At 37.8% G+C, this 26,383-nt stretch overlaps 1 protein-coding gene across 3 annotated transcripts in view; it reads left to right on the plus strand.

Moving 5' to 3' along the window:
- HIPK1 (homeodomain interacting protein kinase 1) overlaps positions 1 to 25,692 on the plus strand; it is a 42,950-nt gene extending 17,258 nt beyond the window's left edge. The window contains exons 3-16 of one of the 3 annotated variants that reach the window (XM_065894308.1): positions 1,208 to 1,331; positions 7,460 to 7,579; positions 8,360 to 8,446; positions 9,218 to 9,402; positions 9,744 to 9,906; positions 10,773 to 10,998; positions 14,805 to 14,926; positions 15,872 to 16,006; positions 18,632 to 18,774; positions 19,181 to 19,363; positions 19,855 to 20,061; positions 21,650 to 21,891; positions 23,570 to 23,700; positions 24,785 to 25,692. In XM_065894308.1, coding sequence (XP_065750380.1) covers positions 1,208 to 1,331; positions 7,460 to 7,579; positions 8,360 to 8,446; positions 9,218 to 9,402; positions 9,744 to 9,906; positions 10,773 to 10,998; positions 14,805 to 14,926; positions 15,872 to 16,006; positions 18,632 to 18,774; positions 19,181 to 19,363; positions 19,855 to 20,061; positions 21,650 to 21,891; positions 23,570 to 23,700; positions 24,785 to 25,273 — 2,557 coding nt within the window. In that variant the 3' untranslated portion in view covers positions 25,274 to 25,692. The remainder of the gene's footprint in view (positions 1 to 1,207; positions 1,332 to 7,459; positions 7,580 to 8,359; positions 8,447 to 9,217; positions 9,403 to 9,743; positions 9,907 to 10,772; positions 10,999 to 14,804; positions 14,927 to 15,871; positions 16,007 to 18,631; positions 18,775 to 19,180; positions 19,364 to 19,854; positions 20,062 to 21,649; positions 21,892 to 23,569; positions 23,701 to 24,784) is intronic. The other 2 variants (XM_065894398.1, XM_065894473.1) reach the window with 2 other exon arrangements.
- The last annotated feature ends 691 nt before the right edge of the window (positions 25,693 to 26,383 follow it).

Raw genomic sequence — 26,383 nt, forward strand, 5'->3', positions numbered from 1 at the left:
CTATAAGTATAACATAGAGGGGCTAATAATTTTGCCTTGGATATATTCATAAAGAGAGAGCTCTTAGTTTATGGTATTACCATAGTTTTCTCTTTAATGTTTCGTAGGGTTGGGTTTCTCACATGGAGCGTTAGTGGAAATGAATATTTCTGAAGGCACACAGTTCAAAGTTTTAAAAGAATGATGGTATAATAATAATAGTCATTGTTTTATCTAACACTTACATAATGCTAACCATGTGCCAGGCGCTGGTCAAGAGCTTTAATATTTGAACTACATCATTATTTTTTACTTATTTATTTTAACCTTACCACAACCTGATGCAGTAAGAGGTACTCATCTCCATTTTATGAATGAGGAACCTGAGGCTTATAGTGGGAATCAGCCGCATAGCACAGGGAGATCAGCTCAGTGCTTTGTGACCACCTAGAGGGGTGGGATAGGGAGGGTGGGAGGGAGATGCAAGAGGGAGGAGATATGGGGATATATGTATATGTATAGCTGATTCACTTTGTTATACAGCAGAAACTAGCACACCATTGTAAAGCAATTATACTCCAATAAAGTTAAAAAAAAAAAAGAACCTGAGGCTCAGAAAGATTAATTGCCTACAGCTGTTAAATAATGGAATTAGGATTTGAACCACTGTGTCTCTACAGAAGGCATTTCTGTCATAAAGGGGTATTTATTGATCAGGCCATTTAATTGATTTTTCTGTAATTAAAAAGTTTCTAAGAATAAAAAGAATAAGTCCATAATCCCTTATCTGTAATTTCTAAATTCAGAAAGCTTTCAAAGCTAAAAATCTTTTTCTAAGTTTGGTATAAACTTATTTTTTGGCAAGACCTGGCTTGAATCAATGTAAGGCTGTTTAAAGTATTTGTCTGGTTTAGTGTGATTGCTCATATGTTTTGTTGCAGAAGTATTAATGTGTTTGATTATGGGATGCTTCCCTAAACTCCATTGGGATTATTATGAAGTATGTAGTTTATGCATGGGTAATACCTTTCTGAAATTCAAAAAGCTCTGAATTTCAAAACACATCTGGGGCCAAGAGTTTCGAATTATGGATTTTATACCAAAGATTGTTTTCATTTTCATTAAATCAATGTACCTTTACGTGATACTAAAACAAGACTTAATCAACATAGTTAGTTTCCCAAAATAATGTGTAATTTTTTTAATTTGCTATTTTTGTTTTTGCTAGAGCCCCTGAAATTATTCTTGGATTACCATTTTGTGAAGCTATTGATATGTGGTCATTGGGCTGTGTGATAGCTGAGCTGTTCCTGGGGTGGCCTCTTTATCCTGGTGCTTCAGAATATGATCAGGTAAGAGTGTTTATTTGGATGGCAATAGAAAGCAAGTAGTTACTGATGAAAGATTCTAGAGGAATAGAAGTACTAGTGAAGTATTTATTTAGGTTGTAGGGAAAGAATAGTCCAATTAAAAATAATTTTTTAAAGAATAGAATTTTCTCTACCTGCTTCTTGGTCTGAAGTTATATTTGCAATTCTAAACTTTAAAAAGGATTTTATTTTATATTACTTTAGGTTGCTACTTTTCCAGGTCTGTAATGATTTATTAGAGACTTAACTTGTCAGCCAATGTGTCTTGTGAATTAGGATATGAAAGTAGAGTAAGGATGTGAAGTTGGAATTTTAAGAGCAAACTTTGGCTCATTCAGTGCTATTTATTCCTTTTTATACATGACACACACTGAAGTAATTACTCTCTGCATACTGAAACACATTGGACCCTAGAAGTTGTGATGTGTATTAGGTCTCTGTAACATAGGACTTAGGAGGGAAATCTTATGAGTTGAAAAGTATTGTAACAAATTATCTATGTTTCAAAACAGACAAGCTTCAGAAGATATGCTACAACTTCCTAAGAAACTGGTCCTAAGGAAAAAAGTTTTGCCATGGAAGTAAATTGTGAATTCTCATTTATTGTTCTTTAAAAAAAATGGTTCTGTGGTTATTTCGAACCATTAAAAGAGAAAAGAGCAAAATAGTGGTTTTCCCTATTCAACCTGGCATTTTGACTCCTCAGTCCATTTTACAGTAGATGTAACATTTACCAACTTCCAAAAATTTGACTCTTTGGATTTGTCTCTGAGTGAGACATAAAAAATGAGTTGTTCATATGATAAGTAACCAGTTACATTGAGCTTTGTAATTTTTCAGTCTTTCATCCACCTTGTGAGACGTGGACCACCTTCCTTATTTTAACAACAACAACAAAGAAGTGTGAGGGAGATTAAATGATGCAAAACCACAGTTACTTGAACCAGTCCATTGATTCTCCTCTTTCGGTTTTAGACTCTTGAGAATATGATAAAGCTATGGATCTTCTCAGAAAAATATGCTCACAATGTTTTATATACAAAGTTAGGGAATTTGTGGACCCCCCGATTAAGAAACCTTGCTCCGAGCAATTATAGCCTCTAAAGTGCCATTCCTAGGCCAAATGTTTTGTGGCATCTCTTCAACCTTAGTAAACAGATTGCATTGTAAATATTCCTAGGAAGTGGAACCAAATAAAATTAGATTTAGAAGCTAAGGTACAATGCGGGGGTTACCTTGTAAAGAAATGATATAGTAGTTTTGAGAATTTTTGCCTCGTGCACAGATGTGAAAATGGGTTGTAGGAGAAAGTTGTTTTTTTCCCATGCTTAATAATGAATAAATAGGGTGTTGCTGTTGTAGAGCAGGATTGGGAATACTTTATCTTGATGCATCTTTGCTTATACAGAAAGGTTCCTGTGGCAGGATCCTTGTTCTTACAGCTGAGTTTTTTTAAAAACAACTTTATTGAGATATAATTCACATACCGTATAATTCAGCCATTTAAAGTGTGCAACTCAGTGGTCTTTAGTATGTTCACAGGGTTGTGAACCATAGCCACAATCAGTTTAGAACATTTTCATGACTCTAAAACGAAACCCAGTACTTACTAGCAGTCGGTACCCATTCTTCCCTAACCACCCAAGCACCACACTGGGAGCCAGTAATCTACTTTCTGTCTGTATAGATTTGCCTATTCTAGCATAGCATATTCATCACATACAATATGTGGTCTTTTGTGCTGGGCTTCTTTTACTTAGCATGATGTTTTTCATCCATGCTGTTGCCTGTATCAGAACTTCATTACTTTTTATGGCTGATCAGTGTTTCATTGTGTATATGTCTATGTGTGTGTGTGTGTGTGTGTGTGTGTGTGTGTGTGTATGTATATGTATATATGCCACGTTTTTTTATGTGCTCATCTGTTGATGGAAACTTGGGGTGTTACCACCTTTTGGCTGTTGTGAATAATGGTGCTATGAATATTGGTGTACCAGGGTTTAAGTCCCTGTTTTCTGTTTCTTTGGGTATAGAGCTAGAAGTAGAACCGCTGAGTGTCTTGCTAATTCTATGAGTGTCTGAGAAAGTATATGAATAGATTATAGTTGAAAACTTCCCTAACATGGGAAAGGAAATAGTCAAGCAGGTGCAGGAAGCACAGAGAGTCCCATACAGGATAAATCCAAGGAGAAACACTCCAAGACACATATTAATCAAACTGTCAAAAATTAAACACAAAGAAAAAACGTTAAAAGCAGCAAGGGAGGGCTTCCCTGGTGGCACAGTGGTTGAGAGTCCGCCTGCCGATGCAGGGGACATGGGTTCGTGCCCTGGTCTGGGAAGATCCCACATGCCGCAGAGCGGCTAGGCCCGTGAGCCATGGCCGCTGAGCCTGCGTGTCCGGAGCCTGTGCTCTGCAACGGGAGAGGCCACAACAGTGAGAGGCCCGTGTACCGCAAAGAAAAAAACCAAAAAACAATGACAATAATACTTTCTATTTGCATAAAGGTGGGGCCTTTGTTGTTGCTTTATTTTAAGCTATGTGAAAAGCAGTATCTGTATGATAGTTCCCATTCTACTTTCACAGTTTAACTCTTTTCATTCTATAATATTAAACATTTTTAATGTTTTAATATTGTAAGTACATTATTGTAGAGAAATTAGAAAAGATGCAGTAAGCCAAGAGACAAAAATTTCAACCTTTAGTGGTTCTATCCCTCAAAGGTAACCTGTTAACATTTTGGTATATTTTGTATTTATTTATATATTTAATTTGTTAATTTTCTTTATGTATTTATTGACTACTGTCATAGGTACTCTGGTTACTGGGGATACAGTGCTGAATAAAACATTGTCCTTGCCCTCATGGAGGCTATAGTTTGGTGGTGGGAAATAGACATTAAGTAAATAATCACACAAATAATAATATAGTACAATTGAGATAAATTCTATGACGGGAAATGTAGTTTTGCAGTTTGTGTGTGTGTGTGTGTGAGAGAGTGTGTGAGAGAGAGAGAGAGAGAGCGGACATGCGCTCACACACGTGCATATGCATGTATGGACATGCATGTATCTCCTGACCATGTATATCCTAATGCCTCTTGATTATACTCATGTTTTCCTATTGCTATTACCCTCGTCCAGGCTGTCTTTATCACTTACATGGGCTACTAGACAACCTCCCTTTTATCTACTCTGGCATCCCTCTAGTCTTTTTTCCAGAGTGATTTTTTTTTTTCAGAACACAAATTTGATCGTGCCACTCCCCTGCTCTTTAATGGTTTCCCATGATTTAGAATTAAGGGCTAAATCCTTAATATGGCCTCTGAGCCTCTACCTGGGTTGTTCTCCTCTTCCTCTCTTCCTTTCAAGATTTGGTCTTATACCATTTCTTCTTGCTTTTCTTGCACTAGCCCCACTGGCATCATTTCAGCACTGGTTAAGAATATTTCCTTCTAGCACAGGCCCTCACACATACTGTTCTCTTAGTCTGGAATGCTTCTCCACCACCCATTCATTTCGTTTAGTCAGTCCCTACTCATTTATTAGCTAACGTGTCACTTCTTCAAGGATGTTTTCCTCACCAGTCCCCAGTCTAGGTCAGGTTCCTTTGTTATGTATTTTTATAGAAGCCTGTTTATTTTCTTCAGGATGCCAATTCAGTTTGAATTATGCATTCAGTGTCTGTTTCCCTCACTTGACTACAAAGTCTATGAGAGCAAGAACCATGTCTATTTTAACAATCACCACTGCCTGGCTCTATAAGTACTTACTGAAAGAATGAATATGTGCTACATATAGTTATGTTTCATATATAAACTTATGGACATAGAGGAATACATATACTATGTTTCATCAAATCTAAGACACCGTTGATTGAGAGATGAACTACTTTTCTGTACCTCTAAGAAAGAATGCTTCCAATTAAACCATGATTTATCATGGCTATCGGCTTTAAGACGTATCCTAATTTCAAAGATGTTAATGTGAAAAAATGTGCCTCTTAGAATCAGTGAAGTGTATTTTTTTTTAAGTGAGGTCATATTTAATTTGTAATCTGCTTTTTCAGTTAGTATATTATGAAATATCTTTCTTTACAATGTCAATAAATATACTTTTATCCTATCATTTAAAATGTCTGCATAGTATTTCATTGTACAGATTTTATCCTGGATTTTAAATTCCCTTTTTGTATGGAAAAGAAGTTCACATTTTAAATGTTCTCATCCACATTAATTTTTTTTTTTCTATTTCGCCAATGCTGTATTTTGGCTTCCAGTTAGGTACCTCTCACAGATTCAGAGTAATATCCTGCTGTTTTCTAAAATTGTCTTGTGACGGCCGGTCAGATTTGGCCTGTAGGCCATAGTTTTCTGACCTCTGCTTTATACTCTTAAAAAATTGTTGAGGACCCCAAAGAGCCCTGTTTATATAGCTTATATCTATTAATATATATTGCATTAGAAATTAAAACTGAAATTTTTGGGGAGGAGAAGTGAGAAGTAAGATTTCCTTGCTTAAAAGTTTCTTTCTAATTTCGTCATTAAATATAGCCATTCTTATGTGAAGGGGGGGATGGTTAAAAAAATTACCTCTTGTTTTACTTTCAGTAGGTCAGGAAAGAAGCAGATTGCTTTTTTGGATAGGGAGAATTGTGAAAGCAAACAGAAATGTGAACAATAAAACTGGGAAACTTTTATTTTTAAAAATATTTATTTGGTTGTACTGGGTCTTAGCTGCGGGAGGTGGGCTCCTTAGTTGTGGCACGTGGGCTCCTTAGTTGCAGCAGGCGGGCTCCTTAGTTGTGGCACACAGGCTCCTTAGTTGCGGGAGGTGGGCTCCTTAGTTGTGGTATGCAAACTCTGAGTTGTGGCATGCATGTTGGATCTAGTTCCCTGACCAGGGGTCAGACCTGGGCCCCTTGCATTGGGAGCGCAGAGTATTATCCACTGTGCCACGAGGGAAGTCCCAAAACTGGGAAACTTTTAAAACATAAGAATATACAGGCACATGTCTCATTAGCCATCAGAGCAATGACATCATCACACATCACCTCTGGAAATCTCTATACCCATGAGAAAGAAATGAAAAAGGCAAATAACTTCTTAGTATTATTATGAAAATAGTTTATATTTCATAGACTCCCTAAAAGGATCTTGGGGACCCCTCAGTGTTCCCCAGACCGCACTTTGAGAACTGCTGGTCTAGTTCAAAGTAGGTGTTCAATAAATATTGAATGGGGACTTCCCTGGTGGCACAGTGGTTAAGAATCGCCTGCCAATACAGGGGACACGAGTTCGATCCCTGGTCTGGGAAGGTCCCACATTTCTCTAGGCCACGGAGAGGGTAAGCCCGCGAGCCACAACTACTGAGCCTGCGTGCTACAGCTAGTGAAGTCTGTGCGCCTAGAGCCTGTGCTCCACAACAAGAGAAACCACCGCAATGAGAAGCCCGTGCACTGCAGCAAAGAGTAGCCCCTGCTCGCCACAACTAGAGAAAGCCCATGCACAGCAATGAAGACCTAATGCAACTAAAAATAAAAATTGAATGAATGAACATAGTACCTGCCCTTTATTGATGTGGGGATAGAGAAACTAAATTGTTTAATTTTATGGTATGAGCAATTTAGAGTGGGGACAATTGACAAGAGCTAGAGTAGCCAAGGAAGGAAGAGATTTATGGAAATTTTTTCCTAATCTCTTAAATTTGATAATGTATGAACAAACAAACAAAACTTTGGTAATCCATGAAATAGTTTGTTGGAAACTATTCTGTTCTGTCCTAGAAATTTCTTAAAGTTTTTTGAACTCTGTATCAGAAATCTACAAAAAAAAAGGTCACACAGAAAATTTTCAAAACTGAGTTTTCCTTGTAAATAACAGGTATAGTAACAAGGAAGTTACTGAATAAATATTTGGGAATTATCTGTGAGTGGGTTAGCATATATATCTACAGATAAATTTCATTTGTATTGATCAAATAGTTAATTTCTTTGCAGTACCTTTCTTTTTTTTTGACTAGAGCTAATATTTATAATATTTTAGTGTAAAAGTTTTTAGTAATTTACCTTTTCACTCCAAATCAATGTTTTGATGGTTTTGACATTTCAGATTCGTTACATTTCACAAACACAAGGCCTGCCAGCTGAATATCTTCTCAGTGCCGGAACAAAAACAACCAGGTTTTTCAACAGAGATCCTAATTTGGGGTACCCACTGTGGAGGCTTAAGGTCTGACTCCCTTGCTATACTATACTATTCATTCCTGTACTCCTTAATTCCAATTTGAATTCAAAGTTTAGTTATTAAATTCTTGAGGTGGAGGGGGGCAAAAGGGGGGACAGTGGGAATTTTCGTTTGCAGGAGCAAATACTTTGAGAAATTATATCATTGTACCCGTATGGCCTTATCCTTAGTTAAAAAAACAAAACATTAAATGCCAGTTCAGTTGGCTGAGGTTATTTTATATATTTGAATCAGCAGCTAAGAAGGGGGTATGGAGAGTAGTGCTTATCATTAAGTGATAGGAAGAACTAGAGTAATTTAGTAGTGGCTGTTTTTTAGAGAATTCTCAATAAATATGACAAAACAACACAATTTTATAACTGCCCATATTAAGACCTTACATATTTTCTGAAAACAAATAGATGTCTGAGTAATTTGATTAACCCAGTGACTCTGTCTCTGAGCCTATTGAATAGTTAGTATTTGAAATATTGTTTCATTTGAAAGTAGCTTTTAGAGAAAAATGGTAATGTCTCTTCTTAACTGACATTCTTCAGGAACTGTGCTACATCATTGCTTGCACATTTATTTTAGCATTGTTGAAAGGGTGGCCAGGTATCAAGGTCCCATCTCTCTACCAGAAGATTTTCTTGTTGTAAATTACTTTCACGTTTGTGATCTCTGGTTGGCAAGGTGACAACGCTTGTATCTCTGTATTCTGACTTTAATTTAGAATAAGAGGTGAAAACATACAGATGGAATTTTTAAAAAATCTGTATTTTGTAGACACCTGAAGAACATGAATTGGAGACTGGGATCAAATCAAAAGAAGCTCGAAAGTACATTTTTAATTGTTTAGATGATATGGCTCAGGTAAGTATGGAATGTTTCAGAAAGCCAGACATTTATGTATCTCTTTAATCAGAGATACACTTCCATTGGTTATACGAAAGATAGATTCAATTTGTTATCGTCTAATATATGTTTTCATTTTTTACATAAATACATTAGTATTCTTCCACATATTAAAAGAATGTTTGAATCCTAGCAAAGGATATTTTTAGAATTATATATTTCTCCTTTGCTTTTGCTTAACTAGTCTTTTGCATGTCAGTATTTTGAAATATTATTTACGAAGTTTCCCTTCTTGTCCATTTTTTCTACTAAATAAACACTTACATAAGAGCTAACATTTATTTAGTGCTTTTGTTCCAAACTCTGTTTAAACACATACTATGTCATTTAATCTTTTCAGCAACAGAAACTATATTTAAGTAATAACAATCATTTTTACTTAACTTCTTTGATTTGGATTTTGAATGAAAAGAGCTTATTCAGCTTTATTCTACCAACAAACTGTACCAAATTGAAGATTTTAATTAGACAGTATAAGAAGAACTTCCATTTGTGAAAAAATTTCCTCAGGTTTTTCTCTTGAGATATATATATATATATATATATATATATATATATATATATATACACACACACACACACACACACACACACACACACAAACATACACACATATATATTATACATATGAATATTATATATATAAATATGTATACATAGTGCACATGTTAAATGTCAGCATTAAAGGCTGAGTGATGAAGTATAATATTTCTGAATTTTCCTTGTAAGGTGAACATGTCCACAGACTTAGAGGGAACAGATATGTTGGCAGAGAAGGCGGATCGAAGAGAATACATAGATCTGTTAAAAAAAATGCTAACAATTGATGCGGATAAGAGAATTACTCCTCTGAAAACTCTTAACCATCAGTTTGTGACAATGACTCACCTTCTGGATTTTCCACATAGCAATCAGTGAGTATAGTATGGTCTGGGGCATTTTGCCATGATGTGGTTTTCTGTTGAGTTACCATCTTACAGCTAAATGGAAGTATCACAAGAGTAGTGGCTTTGATACTTGCATATTTGGCTTACTGATGCTTTTCCTTCTCATTGAAAAATCATGAAATTAAAAATTAGATGTGTAAAAAAAAATTAGATGTGTATTTTTCCTTTTTATGGTTATAAAAACTCTTGGTTCATTTTCTCTGAAAGTACTCGGGTAAAAAACCATTAATCTGTATTTATCTTGAGTTATTTGCTATCTGTTTAAATCTCGGCATTTATTTCATTGAATTTTTAATCTCTTTTTTCAGTGTTAAGTCTTGTTTTCAGAACATGGAGATCTGCAAACGGAGGGTTCACATGTATGATACAGTGAGTCAGATCAAGAGTCCCTTCACCACGCATGTTGCCCCAAATACAAGCACAAATCTAACCATGAGCTTCAGCAACCAACTCAATACAGTGCACAATCAGGTATTCAGTAAATGATTTTGGGAACTCAGACCTAAGTGGGATAAAAACTAGTAAGAGTACAGGGTGAGCTAGAGAAACCAGTCTTTGCTTTGGTGGTCTTGTAGCTTCGTAAGAATTTTCAGACTGATAATACCTACACATCATGTGCTGACAAAAATTAAAAACAAAGGCCTAATCCATGCCCTCATAGTCTTAGCATAGCCAAATAAGTGGAACCTGGCTTCTATACGACTTACTGCTGTTGATTGTACTGACTTCAGCCAAATGACTCTCTTTTTGTTAGATAGCTCTCATTACATGTATCGAAAGGTGTTCCCAATCATTTTTTTCTATGCTGTATATTAGGTCCTCAGAACTTACTCATCTGATAACTGGAAGTTTGTACTCTTTGACCACCTCTCCAGCCATCTCCTACCCTGCCCCACCAACTACCGATCTACTCTTTGTTTCTATGAATTCCAATAATTAACTTTAAGAGTGGTTTTGCATTTGTTTGCCAAACAGTGATATTTACATTGAAGTTTGTTTCTGAAGATGTAAGTTTCCTAATTTCTTAGCTAGGTCTACTTTCTAAATGGAAGATCATATGAGATTTGGTGGGATCTCACATCCAGTAACTTTTTGCAAAGAAAGAAGAAGTAGGGGTTTATTTATATAGCCTCAACCAGAGCAGGACTGTTTTTTTTATTCTTTGTTTTCTTTTTCAGCTTTATAATCTACCTTAAATTTAACAGATAGGGAGAATTTCTTAAGCAGAGAGTTATTTCAAAGACAGTTAACATTACATTTTAAAACTTCATTGTTAGTTTTTCTGGATAGAATCTATGTATGTAAAAATGTTTATACCAGTATCCTTTTGTTTTTAGGCCAGTGTTCTAGCTTCCAGTTCTACTGCAGCAGCTGCTACTCTTTCTCTGGCTAATTCAGATGTCTCACTGCTAAACTACCAGTCGGCTTTGTACCCATCATCTGCAGCACCAGTTCCTGGAGTTGCCCAGCAGGGTGTTTCCTTGCAGCCTGGAACCACCCAGATTTGCACTCAGACAGATCCATTCCAACAAACATTTATAGTATGTCCACCTGCTTTTCAAAGTAAGTGGGGAAACTCCTATATCATATGGTATATATCAGACCTACCTGCTTTAGGCAGATCCTAAGTAAGTATCTAGTTGTTTAGTTTTGATCTTTGACAAGTTTAAACTCAGTCTTTGATTATGAAGATAAATGAAGTAGGTTGATCTTTTTTACGTTGGTTATTTGTCTAATTGTGATGCTATCTGACACATAGGCATTCAATTAATGTTTCCTTATTTGAACTGCCTGATAACCAGTTTTCTTGCCCATTGAGACCTTGTACTGATGTCCTATATCTAGCATAAACACGTATCTCTCAATGTGCAGAGTATATACATCTTGAAAAAACTTGTTGGAAATAGAACTGCTGTATATTGAATCTTATTCCCTGTATCATTCCATTATAAAATAAAATTAGTATTCCAAATAAAAGGTAATTCTATTAAAAAATGTAAAAATCATGTTTAAGAATGTAGAAACCTCTTAAGTTACATTCAGAAGTAAAGATCATTATTGAACTGAAAAATTCTACAAGCTGAGGTATTTGTGTGGGTAAGGCATTAAGATTATCTGCTTCAGCTTATGAATTATATTGTTCCTGCAAACTCCTATCAGTAGAGGAACAGAATAGCTGAAGAAGGGGGCTCTCACCTGATGTGTTGCAATAAGATTTTAATTTTTACATTTCCATCCTTCCTCATTTTCTCATTGTTGTTCCATGTTTATTGATCTGGTGAGCTATTTAAAAGGTTAAATAAATTATTTTAAGGATATATTCTGATGACATCTTGACTTTCCCAATAGAAAGTCAATGTCATGCCCTCTGGGAATAAACCAGGATTCAGGCTTCTCATAGCAGTTCACACAGAAGCAGTTAGCATTTTTATCTTTTTACTTCAGCTACTTATTGACTGTGACTCTTGTTTGTTTGGTTTCTGACAGAGTCAGAGCAAACAGAAGGAAAAGAGGGGCTAGGGGAGATTGAGAGATTACCGGGAGTACTGGAGAGCTATAGCAATGTAAATCAGGGAGAAACCACAGGGAGAGAGGAGGAGCAGATTCAAAACCTGTAAATGCAAATTTAGCCTAATTTACCCAATTATTTTTTTCGTATGCTTCATAATAGTAAATTCTGTACTTTGGGTTGTCATATGTTGAGTGATTCTTCTACTGAACTTAGCAAATAGCCACCCCTCTCCCCTTCACCTTTTCCAAAGTGAGTTTCATTGGAACAGTTTTCAGATGTGCAACTGAAGTTTTCTGCTTCTTCTCAGATGATATTTAAGAGATGAGGCAGAAGAACTTTTAGTTCCTTTAACAAAACAAAATGTAAGGAGAAGAGGTAGAGGGGAAAAGTGGTTTAACCCCTTTTGGTATAATTAGGGAAGTATAAGCTTTGGAAATTTTTTTCCTATTTAGGAAGTCTAAATAACCTGAGGAGCTAGATAGAGCAAATTTTAAAATTTACAAATGAAAGGGAGTTTTAAAATGAAAGTGATGACAGTAATGAAAACTGATATGTATTAGTTACTACATGCCAGATAATGTTCTAAGTGCTTTTACATGTATGTATTCATACTCACAAACAACCCTGGGAAGTGGATAATGTCATTATGCCCAATTTATAGGTGAGAAAACTGATCGTGATTCCCTCATTTGCCCAGTTTTTATGCCCAGTCAGCGGTAGGGCCATGATTTTGAACCTAGGCAGTGGGCCCATAGCTTATACATCTTGAAGTGTTATACTCTGTACTGCCTTTCAGTGTCTAAACTCAAAGAGCTGTAGGGAGTTGTCAGTTCATTTGCCAACCACAGCCATATGCTGGTTTCTGCCCAGCAGGCCTCTGTACCAGGTTGCCTACTTTTCTTTCACCATCTGCTCTTTCACAAGATGCCTACACTTAGAGGAGAATAGACCCTCATCCATTTGACAGCTTTACTCTTCTTGCCATACTTTCTTGTTTTTTTTTAATTTAAAGGGCTATGTTCAACAAAAACAAAAAACAAATAATAAAAACAAAACTTTAATCCAAGTTCAGGGTTCAGGGAGAACCTTCCCAAAGGGTTGCCTTTTGTTAATTCTTTGTTTCCACTTGGGGTTCCCTGCAAAAGCTAGTTTTAAACTAGCTTGACTGCTGTGGCTTAGCCTAAATTACTATAGCAATCTAATACTTATTTAGAGTCACATTTGTGGGTCAGTATATAAATACTACTTTCTGTAGTATTCCAGTTGACCAAAATAGACATTTTGCTCAGTGGAAACTATAATTCTGTAATTTTGTCCTCTTTTATTTCATCATCCTGGGACACAAAGATGAGCTTCTATAGTGAACATTTCTTCCTAAATTTTGCCGTAGGAGGCTATTGCAATAATGTTGTCTTGTAGTTAGCCGTGGAAATATAGACAAGAATCCTTGATGTTACTTAGCTTTCTGATTAGATAGCATTGCCTTAGGAAGAATGGCTGGCATTTTTTTTTTTTAATCTGGATACCTGGATTTGTTTCCATTTCTTTTTATGTAAGTAGCACTTTTAAAAAAGTTATTATTAGAGTGTTGTAATTCTGATTTTACTAGTCTCTTTTACTTTGTACATTTCTGGATTATGTTTTCCTATGTGACAATTAGTTACTAAATTAAATTACTGAAATGCAAAATTGGAAGACTTAAGTTGCTGAAAACAACAATATTAGAGTTTATGAGTTATGTTCATTTGATACCTCCATAGTAATATTCAGAGAAATTAGTTGGTGATAGCCTAGAAAGTGTCACTGAAGGAATATTCTAATTAAAATGGCTGTATCCTCACTTAACAAAATGCAAGCATCAGTGAATCAAGAGGCATTATAGAAACTTAAATTCTTTACGTTGAAAGCTTTGATAGGGTAGGTTTAAAAGAAAGTTTTGAAGGTTCTCTTCTCAAGTCTTGGCAAAAGGGAGAACTATCTTGAGCCCCTCTTTTCCCCAGAATGAGATACTCCTGATTGCAGGAAACATTTATTCAACATTTGTGCCTAGAGGATAATGAATAAAATGATAAAGAGACATGGTCACTGTTCTAAAGGCAGCAAAAAGTTCTTAATTTTCCTAGCTTTCCATTAGCTAGAGAAGAGCTTTAGAAAGCTGTCAGTGACGAGAGCAGATTTCTAAAATAAGTACAAAAAAGTGTTTCTGTAAACCACAATGTCTGCTTTTAAAATATTTTTATCCTAGGCATAATTCCTTCAGTTCACATACTGGTTATAGATAAAATATATGACTAAATTGTGAACTAGGTTACATATTTTTGAGGAGTTGGGTAAAAACATCCCCTTAAAATAGTCTAAATAAAAGGGTAACTAAGATAATAAATTATTGAGCTTTTCATAATGTTTCTTATCTAATTAACCAGAAGTTATAAAGTCTTTGCTTTTAATAGATTACACTTTTTAAATGCTTAAGGTTTTTTTTTCCCTCTAGGATTAAAAGCTGAACATAACTTACTAAGTGAAGGTTTTTTGTTTGTTTTTGCCTCTACTGTTAATGGGAGTGGGATGAGTGTTGTGTTTTAAGCTTTGTTGGATAAAAAAAAAAAGTTTTGAATTTCCTGAAGCCAGCCCTCCCTCTGTCAGGCATCTTTCCATTAATCCAACCTGAAGGGAGTCAAGTCTCCCTTTTCTTAACTTCCCAGACTTTGGTGAAACGCCTTTGTCTTAAGTGTCTAGAACTAAAACCTGGGTGGTAGATTTTTCGAACCAAAAAGCTAAAAACAAACCCAAAAACCCCCAAACAAGCAGTACCCCCAGACCTAGCAAAGCAATATAACTGTGATGTTACTTTTTACAGCTGGACTACAAGCAACAACAAAGCATTCTGGATTCCCTGTGAGGATGGATAATGCTGTGCCAATTGTACCCCAGGCACCAGCTGCTCAGCCACTACAGATACAGTCGGGAGTTCTTACACAGGTAAAAGACAGAGCAGCTTGGATACTCAATAGTGCTGAAGTTCTCTGAAGCACTGTTGAGAATCAGATATTTTGTCCTAGAAAATGGTATTTGCTTTGACTGTAAGATCTTTCTTGGTCACGATTCAGTGGACTTAAAATGAAACATCTATAATGGAATGACATACTCATTCCTAACACTATTGCAGCTCTGCCAGTGACTTCCTTAGACTTGGAGACATAAATATCCAGACTTTGAGAAATTGTCTACTGAGTAAATTTAATTTTGTGGGATGAAGTTAATTTTTTATCTTGATGCTCTTAAAGGTATAGAACACATGTAACAACACTTTGATTCTAAAAGTAAAAGGTTCCGCTTTTGCTCTCTTAGTGTCCCCATTACTCACTCTTTGAGAATTTCATCACAGTTGAGAGGCTGGATTATATCAGGATGCCTCTTCGAGTATTACATTCCTTCATTCCTTGTGTTTAACTAGGCTGTAGAAAGGTTTAAAACTTTATCCCTGCCATGCAAAACGCAGCTAAGATGGTCAAGAAACTCATGAAATATTCATATAAGCAACAAATACTATATTTTTAATTCTGTGTATAAATGTTTGTGGCCCGTGACACATAGCAAATCTGAAATCCAAAACCCTGATTTTGTGAGTAGGAAGAGGAAGAGTTCTTAATACATGCCTTTGTTAACTGAGTTTTTTAGAACTGATCCTCTGAATCCAGCCCAAGAAGGATTCCCATACTTTTTTGCTTTAGGCCATTGACGTTTGACCTAGTGGTCCAATGCTGTGCGGAGTTGAAGGGGAAAGTTGTGTTTGGTACATGCATTTTAAGTGATACGAAATTACTGCTTATTGTTGGTAATAACTTGGGGGGAATGAAAACCCTTCTGAATCCAGATAACCTGCCTCCGTGTTTGTTTCACTCACCTGCCTAATCTACATTTCAGGGAAGCTGTACACCACTAATGGTAGCAACTCTCCACCCTCAAGTAGCCACCATCACACCGCAGTATGCGGTGCCCTTTACTCTGAGCTGCGCAGCCGGCCGGCCGGCGCTGGTTGAACAGACTGCCGCTGTACTGGTAATTCCCCTCACTTGATTGTGTTACTAACGGAGTTTCTTTGGTTTCTTTCTTTTTTTTTTTACTTTTTCCTGTTTGTTTTTGTTCTGTTTTCTTCTGGTTTTCTCATTTTTCCAAAAAAATTTTTTTAACTTAGTCTTTGCAGAGGGCATGGAAGCATGTGCCATCTTGTGGCTGTGTTCTTGCTACATCTTTAATGTCTCATTGTTTTCCTCCCCAACATTTGCTGAAGCACTGTTTGACTCTGATGTTCAGTGTGGCTCTGAAAGGGGTCAGACCCCTTGATTCTTCTTTGCCAGCCTAGTGTGATAAAAGCTCTTGGTGTAGCCTCAGAAGAGCTTCAACACTGTTATCTGTTTCTCTGCCCTTTTACCCTCTGAACCTTGAGAATGAAGGAAATGGCCTTTAGTTTGACTCTGCTACAGGTACCTGATGGCCAAAATTGGAACTCCTTGGCAAGTTAGCTTCCTTCTTTATTGACTGTTTTAAGCTTCTAAAACTTTTGTGTATGTAGAAATGTTTAAGATGCTCTTACTTTATTTCCTTATTAGTTGACATTAACTTTCCATCTCTGAACACATGAAGATAACTTTGCCACTTATGATCAGTGATAGCTAATATCTTCCATTTAAACATCTTCCCTTTAGAGCCTTTTTAGATCATATTTCATTTGTTGGTTGAAATCAAAGGTGAACTCGTTTATAGGGGTTTTGGAGAAATTAATTATTTTACAAATAGGTCTTTACACAAAAGACCTATTTATACTGAAAAACCTTATGTAAGAATATCTTTGTTATCAAAAGTCATGGGGAAAATTTATTAAATATAGCAGCAAATGTAGTGTGGGTTTTAGAGATAGGAAAACAAACAAATAGGACTTTGAGGTATATTTCAGCATTTGTAACCTTAATAGTGATTTTTGGATGTGTTTGGTTTATTTGGGGGAGTTAGAATTATTTATTTGACATCTGGCATTTTATCATTTAAAATTTAAAATTAGATAAGCATTTGAAAACCTAATTGATACTGTTGACCCCTGATATTTGTTCATCTTTCAGAGTGGCTTTAAATTTCTTTTGTTGTTTCTCAAGGACTCGTGTGAGTGAAAAACACTTTCAGAATACATACTTTAGTTGCTGGAATTTCTTTGGTTTTCAATTTAAGAGTCTTTGTCACTGCTAAATTAATTACATCATAAGCATAAGCCCTGAGTGTGAGGGAGTCAGATATATTTCCAACTTGATTGATCCAAGCCACTGGTTTTAACTTGCACACCTATAGTTTTGAGGTTGGGAATGTTAGTTGACACTTCTCCTTTGCTGCTTCTCTTAAGTTTGCACTAGCCATTTGCTAAGCTTTGCATATTTTTGTTCTTCCTCTGTCAAAACAGTTCGTCGCTTGGAACGCCAGATTTCTGCCTCACGTTGAAATGTTATTTCTTGCTTTGTATTAAACTACATGCTTTGTCTTGTGCAGGTGTTGGCTTATGGAAAGACGCATGGTGTGACTTAACATACTTCTCTTATTTTTTGTTTGTTTTGTTTTGTTTTGAATTCTGCTTATGGTAGCAGACATGTTTGCAGTTTCTCTGATTTGAAGGCTTCTTGTTTGGAACCGGTATTTGTAACAAGTGGATCTGTTACTTGCAGAAATATTTTTAAAACAGTGTGTTGATGGCCTTGCAGTTTGGAATTCCAGAAACAGAACCATATGTACCCAAGCATTGTAGGTGATTGTACTGTGGAATTCAGGTTTAAAAAGCAGACTTTCAAATCTGTTCCCATTTTTCTAGGAAATGCCACAATTTCCGTAAGAAGTACAGAAAACATATTTGTTGCTATTTATTGCAAGTGGCATGGCTTGTTAAGAACTACAAACAATGTATTTTCCTTTAGTGATTAGTTTTTATGTCGAGTTATGTTTCTACAAATGATGCATATTTAGGAAACTACTAAAAACAAAATATGGTACTCTCCGCATCTATTTCCTAAATATTTTTCTTATTGCATTTTAAAAAAAATGCTATCACATGGCTGTAAATGATGAAGTTAGCTTTCTCTTGCTGGCATTAAGCTTGTTTGCCAAAGGATTTTGGCCTTTGGTCATCCACATCTGGCTCCATTTTCCAAGGACTACCCTTTTAAAAAGGAACAATTCTCCTCTTTGTTTTATGGGTTGAATTGACCTGATGTCTTTTATCTGATTGGCACTCAAGTTTTTAAATTCCTATTTTTAATCTCAAGGGAGTTGTCTTAACTCTTTCTTGGGATGTTTTTAGACTCTTTGCAAAAATGTTACTCCAGCATTTAACTAGAGCTTACTTCTGAACTTTCAGATTCCTTTACTCTGCAGTATAATAGAAACTCTTAACCACAGGGATCTTCTTTTCTTTAATACCCTGGTGGTCAGGTTATGGAGGTGGCCAAGAGAAGGCAGCGTGTTCTTTTTCCCTGTTCATAAGACTTGTAACCTTGAGCCCCTCTGACCTTCCTTTTTTAAATCTCTGCAAGTTAACAATCTACAAGAAACTTCTTTTAAGCTATGAATTTTTCTTTCATCTAAAAAACAGAAGAAAAAGCCAAGAGTGAGTCAAGTCTGGATCTTTTTGTGTTTGTTTCCTTACAGCAGGCTTGGCCTGGAGGAACCCAACAAATTCTCCTGCCTTCAACTTGGCAACAGTTGCCTGGGGTAGCTCTACACAACTCAGTCCAGCCCACTGCAGTGATTCCAGAGGCCATGGGCAGTGGCCAGCAGCTCACAGATTGGAGGCAAGTGCCCTGTGTTCCTCTCTGGGAGAATTTGCAAGGGCAGATCCCTTAGGGAAGGACCACTTGACGATTTGGTGAGACAGGAAGAAGGTAAAGGAGAGGAGAGATTTATCTCTGTGAAATCCTTGAAGAAAAGAATCCACATCAGGCTAGGAGACGGAGTTACAAGAAAACTTTGAATGCAGGAAAACAGTAGGTTCTAAGTTCAGAAATTATTTACTTCAGATTTAAAGAAAGTGTTATGCAATAAACCATACAGTGAAAACCCCTAAAGCCTTATAATCCAGGTGCCCAACTATAAAAATAAAACACAGCTTTATTTGGTTGTTTTAATTGCTTTTAGTACCTATTTGGTCCTGACTTCTCAGTGTTTTCAGTATTCATACTTCTCTTTCTGATGATACAGGAATGCCCACTCTCATGGCAACCAGTACAGCACTATTATGCAGCAGCCATCCTTGCTGACTAACCATGTGACATTGGCCACTGCTCAGCCCCTTAATGTTGGCGTTGCCCATGTTGTCAGACAACAACAATCCAGTTCGCTCCCTTCAAAGAAGAATAAGCAGTCTGCTCCAGTCTCTTCTAAGTAAGTCTCTGTTAGGGCTGATAGTTAAAATTGCCAGTTTGAAAGATATGTCGCCTGGCATTTAGAGTGTTGGAGTATAGACACTTTTGGTATGAAGCAGCAAGAAGCTGCCAAGTTGAAAAGAGCTAACCTTCGGGCATGCACACAGAGGTGTTCTGGTTATGCTAATCCTTTCTCTGCTGCCACTTTGAATCCAGCCTTCTTTTGGCTGATGTTTTTAGTTTTCTGCCCACTTCACAGAGTGAAATTTAACCATGGGGTAAAGGGCATACAAAAATAAAATCTATATTCTAATTTTGGTGTTCTTGTCCTGGAAACCCTGGCTAGAGTGGTTAGTTTATTTTTTTATTGGGACTTTTATAGTTAAGTGTATTGATTTAATGATTTGGTAAGAAGGAATCAAAGAGCAAATTGGAAAGAGGTCTGGGGAAAAGATATCTAGTTTGGGGGACCAAGCACTGAATGATCTTTCTTGTGACCTTTTCCTACAGGTCCTCTCTGGATGTTCTGCCTTCTCAAGTCTATTCTCTGGTTGGGAGCAGCCCCCTCCGTACCACATCTTCTTATAATTCCCTAGTCCCTGTACAAGATCAGCATCAGCCAATCATCATTCCAGATACTCCCAGCCCTCCTGTGAGTGTCATCACTATCCGCAGTGACACTGATGAGGAAGAGGACAACAAATACAAGCCCAATAGGTAAGACAGGTGAATGGTTCCCTAGCTCTGTGGCTCCTGCCCTTGGTCTTAGTCTGTTGGCTTCACACAAGTGGCTCAATTTTGGCTATGAAAGGAAGGACTAAAAAGGGGTATTTAGGAAGCATGGCGATGGATGAGTGAGCCAGAACACTCAAGATTCCATAACTGAGCATTGTCAAGTTTTCTGTAATATTATACATGTTCATCAGTTAAATCAGTCGTTCAGATACATTAGATGGAAGGTATAGATTACGTTGTCAGGCTGTTCTGGCTTGGAATGCACATTATGTACTACAGACATGATCCCCTGCCTTTAAGGAACTTTGGAGTCTGAAAACAGATACTATAACAGAAGCATGTAAAAAAACAATTAATTGGAACAAGTTGGTAGATATGAGATTATATGAAATTCGTGTAATTTTTTAATCTGAACAGACCTCTTTGGAAGAGGTAGAACTTTAAGTAGGGCTACCTTCTTTTCCCCCCTCTGCTATATGGTCATTCAGTTTAAGAATTTAAGTACCAGATTATTTCCTCTTATCCCGGCACCTTAATCTAAGTCCTTAATTGGGCAGTTAACTAAGAGAGATAGGATACATTTAAGAACTGTGATACACACCTCTCTTGGTGTGAACATAGTTGCCTTGATTGTTCTGTGTTCTTCTTCATTGTGTTTTTGGTGTTAGGCATATAGAAGAAGCAATAACTCTACTTTTACCTGAGGAGGAAGGATTCACGCATGAAAGTAACTTAGGAGACTTAACAGAGTCACGTGTAAATGAAGTTTAAATGAACTTGAAAGAGTAAATTTAGAATGAAATACTTCAAAAGGGCTATTTACAAATGGTATTTACAAATGGCTATTTACAAATGGTAAATAGACTTGAAACTAAGTTTTGAAAGTGGTTATTGAACTGATTTGGGGAAGAAAAAAGTTAACTTTCCAGTGAAGAAAAGGGGCCTAGTACTGGCAAAAATTATATAACCAGCAGGATTGCTTTGACCGGAGGCAAGCCTATTAAAAATTAAGGAAAAGGTAAAGTTAGTAAGGTAGGGATCATTTTGTGAAGAAACTTTTTTTAAAAACACCTATAGTGAGAAGTTTGATTAGATACGGTAAAGAACCATTTATAGTCTAGCAGGGTGATATGAAAATAAAGTGGTGTTTGAAGAATACTGTTGAAATAACTGCGAATGGGAATGGCTAAGAGGCAACATAGAATAGTTGCTAGAGGTGTGTACTTTGGAGTCATTCTGTCCTGGATCTGAATCCTGTCTTCACAACTTATCACTTGTGTGACCTTGGTCAAGTTTCTTAATCTCCATCTGCCTCTGCCTCAGTTGCCTTATCTGCAAAACAGGGATAAAGTACCTACTTCATGGAAGTGTTGTGAGGATTCAGTGAGATATGTGTAGAGTGTAAGAATAGTGCCTGGTGCATAATAAGCACTCAGAAATTTGTTGCTGCTACTGTTGTTATTATTACTATCATCATGATTATCATCATTTTTATTATGGGAAGACCAGAGACCAGCAAAGAAACATTGCTAAAAGGGGGTTGAATTTTCATGTATTTTCTTCTCCTCAGCTCTGGCCTGAAGGCAAGGTCTAATGTCATCAGTTATGTCACTGTCAATGATTCTCCAGACTCTGACTCTTCCTTGAGCAGCCCATATTCCACTGATACCCTGAGTGCTCTCCGGGGCAATAGTGGACCCCTTCCGGAGGGTCCCGGCAGAGTCGCGGGGGATGGCACTGGCACCCGCACCATCATAGTACCTCCACTGAAAACTCAGCTTGGTGACTGCACTGTAGCAACCCAGGCCTCAGGTGAGTTTGTTCACAGCTGGAGTTGAATGCTCCTTTGATGTGTGTATCTTTAGTATTTTGCTATAATCTACTTTTGCCAATGGTGCAGACCAGTGGTGTAGATTTTCCTTAAAATTGCCTAGTTCAGAAATCAGTTCCTTGTGATATGAAATTGTTTTTGGCCATCAGTTTATCTTCCTGTGTTTATTTTGCTTGGATCAATATAAAAGTGAGTTTGTAGACTCAGTAATACACTCACTGTTGATGGGAGAAGGTAGATATGACTTTTGTTAGATGGCAGGGAGAATTAACAGGCAGGTTTTTTTTGCCACAGGTGATTCAGATTTGACAATCCAGAAATGAATGGGAACTGATAATATTAAAAGTGATTGCAAAAGTTTTTTTGGAAAACAATATGTACTTTAGATCTTTTCTCGCCCAGTGGCATAGCAGTGATGCTTTTGTGGGTTGTATTATCAACCAAATTACCTCCATCTGTTTTGCTCTGTGAGCTGCTGGGTTTAGGTTCCCGGGTTCAGTTATTGGGTAATGAAATGCTAACTGCAGTAACAAGCCCCAGTTTTCGTGGCTTAACATAATAGAAATTTATTTCTTAGTCACGTGAGTTCCCAGTGCAAGTGCTCCTGGTTGGTAGGCCTGGCAGCGAGTTAAGGATCAGAGCCTTGGAATCCTCGGCATCCAATCAGAAGGAGAAGGAAAGTATGGAGGAGGCACACACAGATTTTAACCTCTTTAGCCCCGGAAATAGTGAAAACTCATCACATGGCCCCACCTAGAGGCAAGGGGGCCCAGAAAAATGTAGTCCTTGTCTAGGCAGCTCTTTTCCAGTGGCAACTCTATACACCAAAGGCGAGGACTGTGAAATTTTGGCATCGATATAGCCATCTCTTCGTACTTTTATGAATTAGTGTTTTACCATGAATTATAATACTGCCGAAGACATAAACAGTGTTCTAGTTTTAGGGTGACGTGTGGTTCTCCTCCTGAGAAGTAGACAACTGTCCATTGCAGACAGGGCAAAACTTCCTGATGCCAGGCTACTGAGAAACATTATTAGGAGCTCTGTCCACTATTGGGTCCAAAGAAAATAGGTTGCTCCACAAGTTACTGAATAAATGCTCCAGTTTTCCTAGTGGGACCACAGAAGGGAGCAAAATTTTGAAAATTGATCGTGCTTATATTCAGCTGCACTTTCTGCAGTTTCTTAGAATTTGAAGACAGTGAATTCCCAATGAGATATAATCTTGTCTTCCTTTAAGCCCCTTTGACACCTGAATGTTCCTAAATATTACCAATATCTTACTCAGCTTCACATTGTCATTTCTGTACTTGTTTAATCCCTTCCTACATAAACTCTAGGCTCCTTGAGAGCAGGGACCATGTCTTACTTGTGTTTATATTTCTAATAGTACCTTTCACATTACTGGAGATTAGATAATATTTACTGAAGTGAACCTTTTGAAGATCTTTATGGAGCTTTGTAGAAAGACAAAAGAAATGGATAATACAGTTTTTGTTCTTCTAGTGTAAATGTAATTGAGGAAATAAGATACACATGAAACCTTAACTCTTGCAAACCTCATACAAACATGGACTGATTAATATGATGCCATCTGAGGTTTAGCTCAGTGATACTGAGTCCATGTCTGCTCATAACTAAAGCCTGACCCTTTCTTAGGTCTCCTGAGCAGTAAGACCAAGCCAGTGGCTTCAGTGAGTGGGCAGTCATCTGGATGCTGTATCACCCCCACAGGATATCGAGCTCAGCGCGGGGGGACCAGCGCAGCACAGCCACTCAACCTTAGCCAGGTAAGCACTAGGGGCCGCTGCCTTCTCTTTGGGGCCCCCGCTATTGTTACTCTCTGGAGAACCCTGCTTCTGGCTGGACTGCTGAATAAAGCCAAATGAAGCCCCTTTTGTGTCAAACAATTTGGTGTTCCATGGCCTGTGTCATATCTGTATGTGTTGTGTCTCTTCATTCCCTCTGTAAGTGTGTTCAGAATGTACGTTCCAGGTTTTCCATCAGACCTCCCTAGTCTATCCTGGAAGATTAGAGAAATGTGTGGAATTTAGAAAGTGCCTAGGATGCTTTAGTTCTTGCCTCGTTCTGCACCACCACGTGCATTGAGACTAGATTCTCTTTCTTTATCTCCTGGGTCATAAATAACCTGAGCCTTACTCTGTTTACTTGAAGCAAGAGACAGTGAAAAAGCTTTCTGGATACTTAATCAACTGGTTCTAGTCTTACGTGGTGCTTGAGTCTGGGATTTGGGGCTTTTTTCTCCCCATCTGATCCTCTGATGGGGTGGGGAGGGTCACTATTCTATTTGTGTTCACTTTTTCCTCAGCTGAAATTCTGGTGCTTGTATGATGTCTACTAGTAGTGAGAAAGTGTAAATATGAGGGTGTAACTGTGTGGTTGTGTGTGTGTGAGAGAGAGAGAGCACATGCAAGTGCAAATATAAGTTCGAGTCAGTGCATGTGTCTTGGGCTCCACAGTTCAAGAGGGATATGAAAAACTTAGAGGAGAGCAAGAGAAAACAATGGCAAGGAAGAAAGGTTAGGAAAAATTCAGTCACTGATGCCAGAATAGGGTGAGTTGAGTCGACAGTTATTTACTTGCAGGAGTGAGTAACCCTATGAACTCTTGATTTCCCCCTTTCCTCTGTCATACTTGAGAGCAAACTGCTGCTGTCTGGGCTGGGTTAGGATCTATTCTGCCAGGAGGCAGAGGGATGGGTGGCTGACTTCTGACAGCATTGCCAGTCTGGGAGATTCTATGCTATGGCAGCCCAGAAGCAGTATGAGTTAGAACCTCAACTCTCAAATTGGCCTTTCGTGCCCTGAGCCAGGGTGACCTCAAGATTCCTCACTTCCTTCTTCCTCCTTCCAGAACCAGCAATCATCATCAGCTCCAACCTCGCAGGAGAGAAGCAGCAACCCTGCCCCCCGCAGGCAGCAGGCGTTTGTGGCCCCGCTCTCCCAAGCCCCTTACGCCTTCCAGCATGGCAGCCCACTACATTCGACTGGGCACCCACACCTGGCCCCAGCCCCTGCTCACCTGCCAAGCCAGCCTCACCTGTATACGTATGCTGCCCCCACTTCTGCTGCTGCATTGGGCTCCACCAGCTCCATTGCTCATCTCTTCTCCCCGCAGGGCTCCTCAAGGCATGCTGCAGCGTATACCACCCACCCTAGCACTCTGGTGCACCAGGTCCCTGTCAGTGTTGGGCCCAGTCTCCTCACTTCTGCCAGCGTGGCCCCTGCTCAGTACCAACACCAGTTTGCCACCCAGTCTTACATTGGGTCTTCCCGAGGCTCAACCATTTACACTGGATACCCACTGAGCCCTACCAAGATCAGCCAGTATTCTTACTTGTAGTCGGTGAGTATGAGGGAGGAGGGGTCAGAGTTCTTAATGGGCTGTGATGAGCTCCTCCCTCACCCTCTCCTGAAACTCCTTAGCCAGCAACTTGCTCTGCAGGGGCCCACTGAAGCAGAAGGCTTTTCTCTGGGGAACCTGTCTCAGTGTTGACTGCATTGTTGTAGTCTCCCAAAGTCTGCCCTATTTTTTAATTCTTTATTTTTGTGACAGCATTTTTGGTATTTGGAAGAGTTCAGATGCCCATCATCTGCAGTTACCAAGGAAGAGAGATCATTCTGAAGTTAACCTTTGAAAAATATTTTCTCTCTCTGACTTGATTTCTATAAATGCTTTTAAAAACAAGTGAAGTTCCTCTTTATTTAACTTTATTTTATTGTAATTGCTGGTCAGAGGAAAAATGCTGATAGAAGGACTTGAAATCTGATAACAAGAAAAGAAAAATCATGACTTTCTGCTCGTTTAAAAACCAAGACTTCATTGCTTATCTTAAGAGCAGCTTGCACAAGTCTGTATTTTACTATCTTGCATTTCTCCTCAAAATTTTACCTTTGCTAATGGGACATTTAAGCTTACAGTGTTTTAATTTTGTTTTCATGTCATGTTATATTTAGTGGGAAATTGTTATTTTTGCAAAACTGGTTACATACTACTCTCTGTTACTGTTGGGATTCTCTCAGTTGCTCCTGTGTTTGTTACTAAAGTAGTGTTAAAAAGGCAGCTCACCATTTGCTGGTAACTTAGTGTGAGAGAATCCATACCTAACCGTGAAAGCACCAGGTATTCTTTCTAAATGAACCCTGTGCATTCTTTTTAAATTATTTTAAAAAAGTCCTTCTCTCTCTGATTTAGCTTAAATTTTATTATTGGAAAAGCCATTAAGGTGGTTATTATTGTATGGTGGTAGTTGTTTTATTATATGCAAAATCTCTTTGTATTATGCGATACTGGCATTGATGAGCTTTGCCTAAAGGTTGTTGGCATCGATGAGCTTTGCCTGAATATTAGTATGAATTTTCAATAATACACCTCTTTCTCTCTTTGCCTCAGCTCTCCCTTCATTCTATGTGATTTATTTGGGGAGAAAGCTAAAGGATCTGAAACCGGATA

The sequence above is a fragment of the Phocoena phocoena genome, chromosome 1 (assembly GCF_963924675.1).
Source record: "Phocoena phocoena chromosome 1, mPhoPho1.1, whole genome shotgun sequence".
Taxonomy (NCBI): domain Eukaryota; kingdom Metazoa; phylum Chordata; class Mammalia; order Artiodactyla; family Phocoenidae; genus Phocoena; species Phocoena phocoena.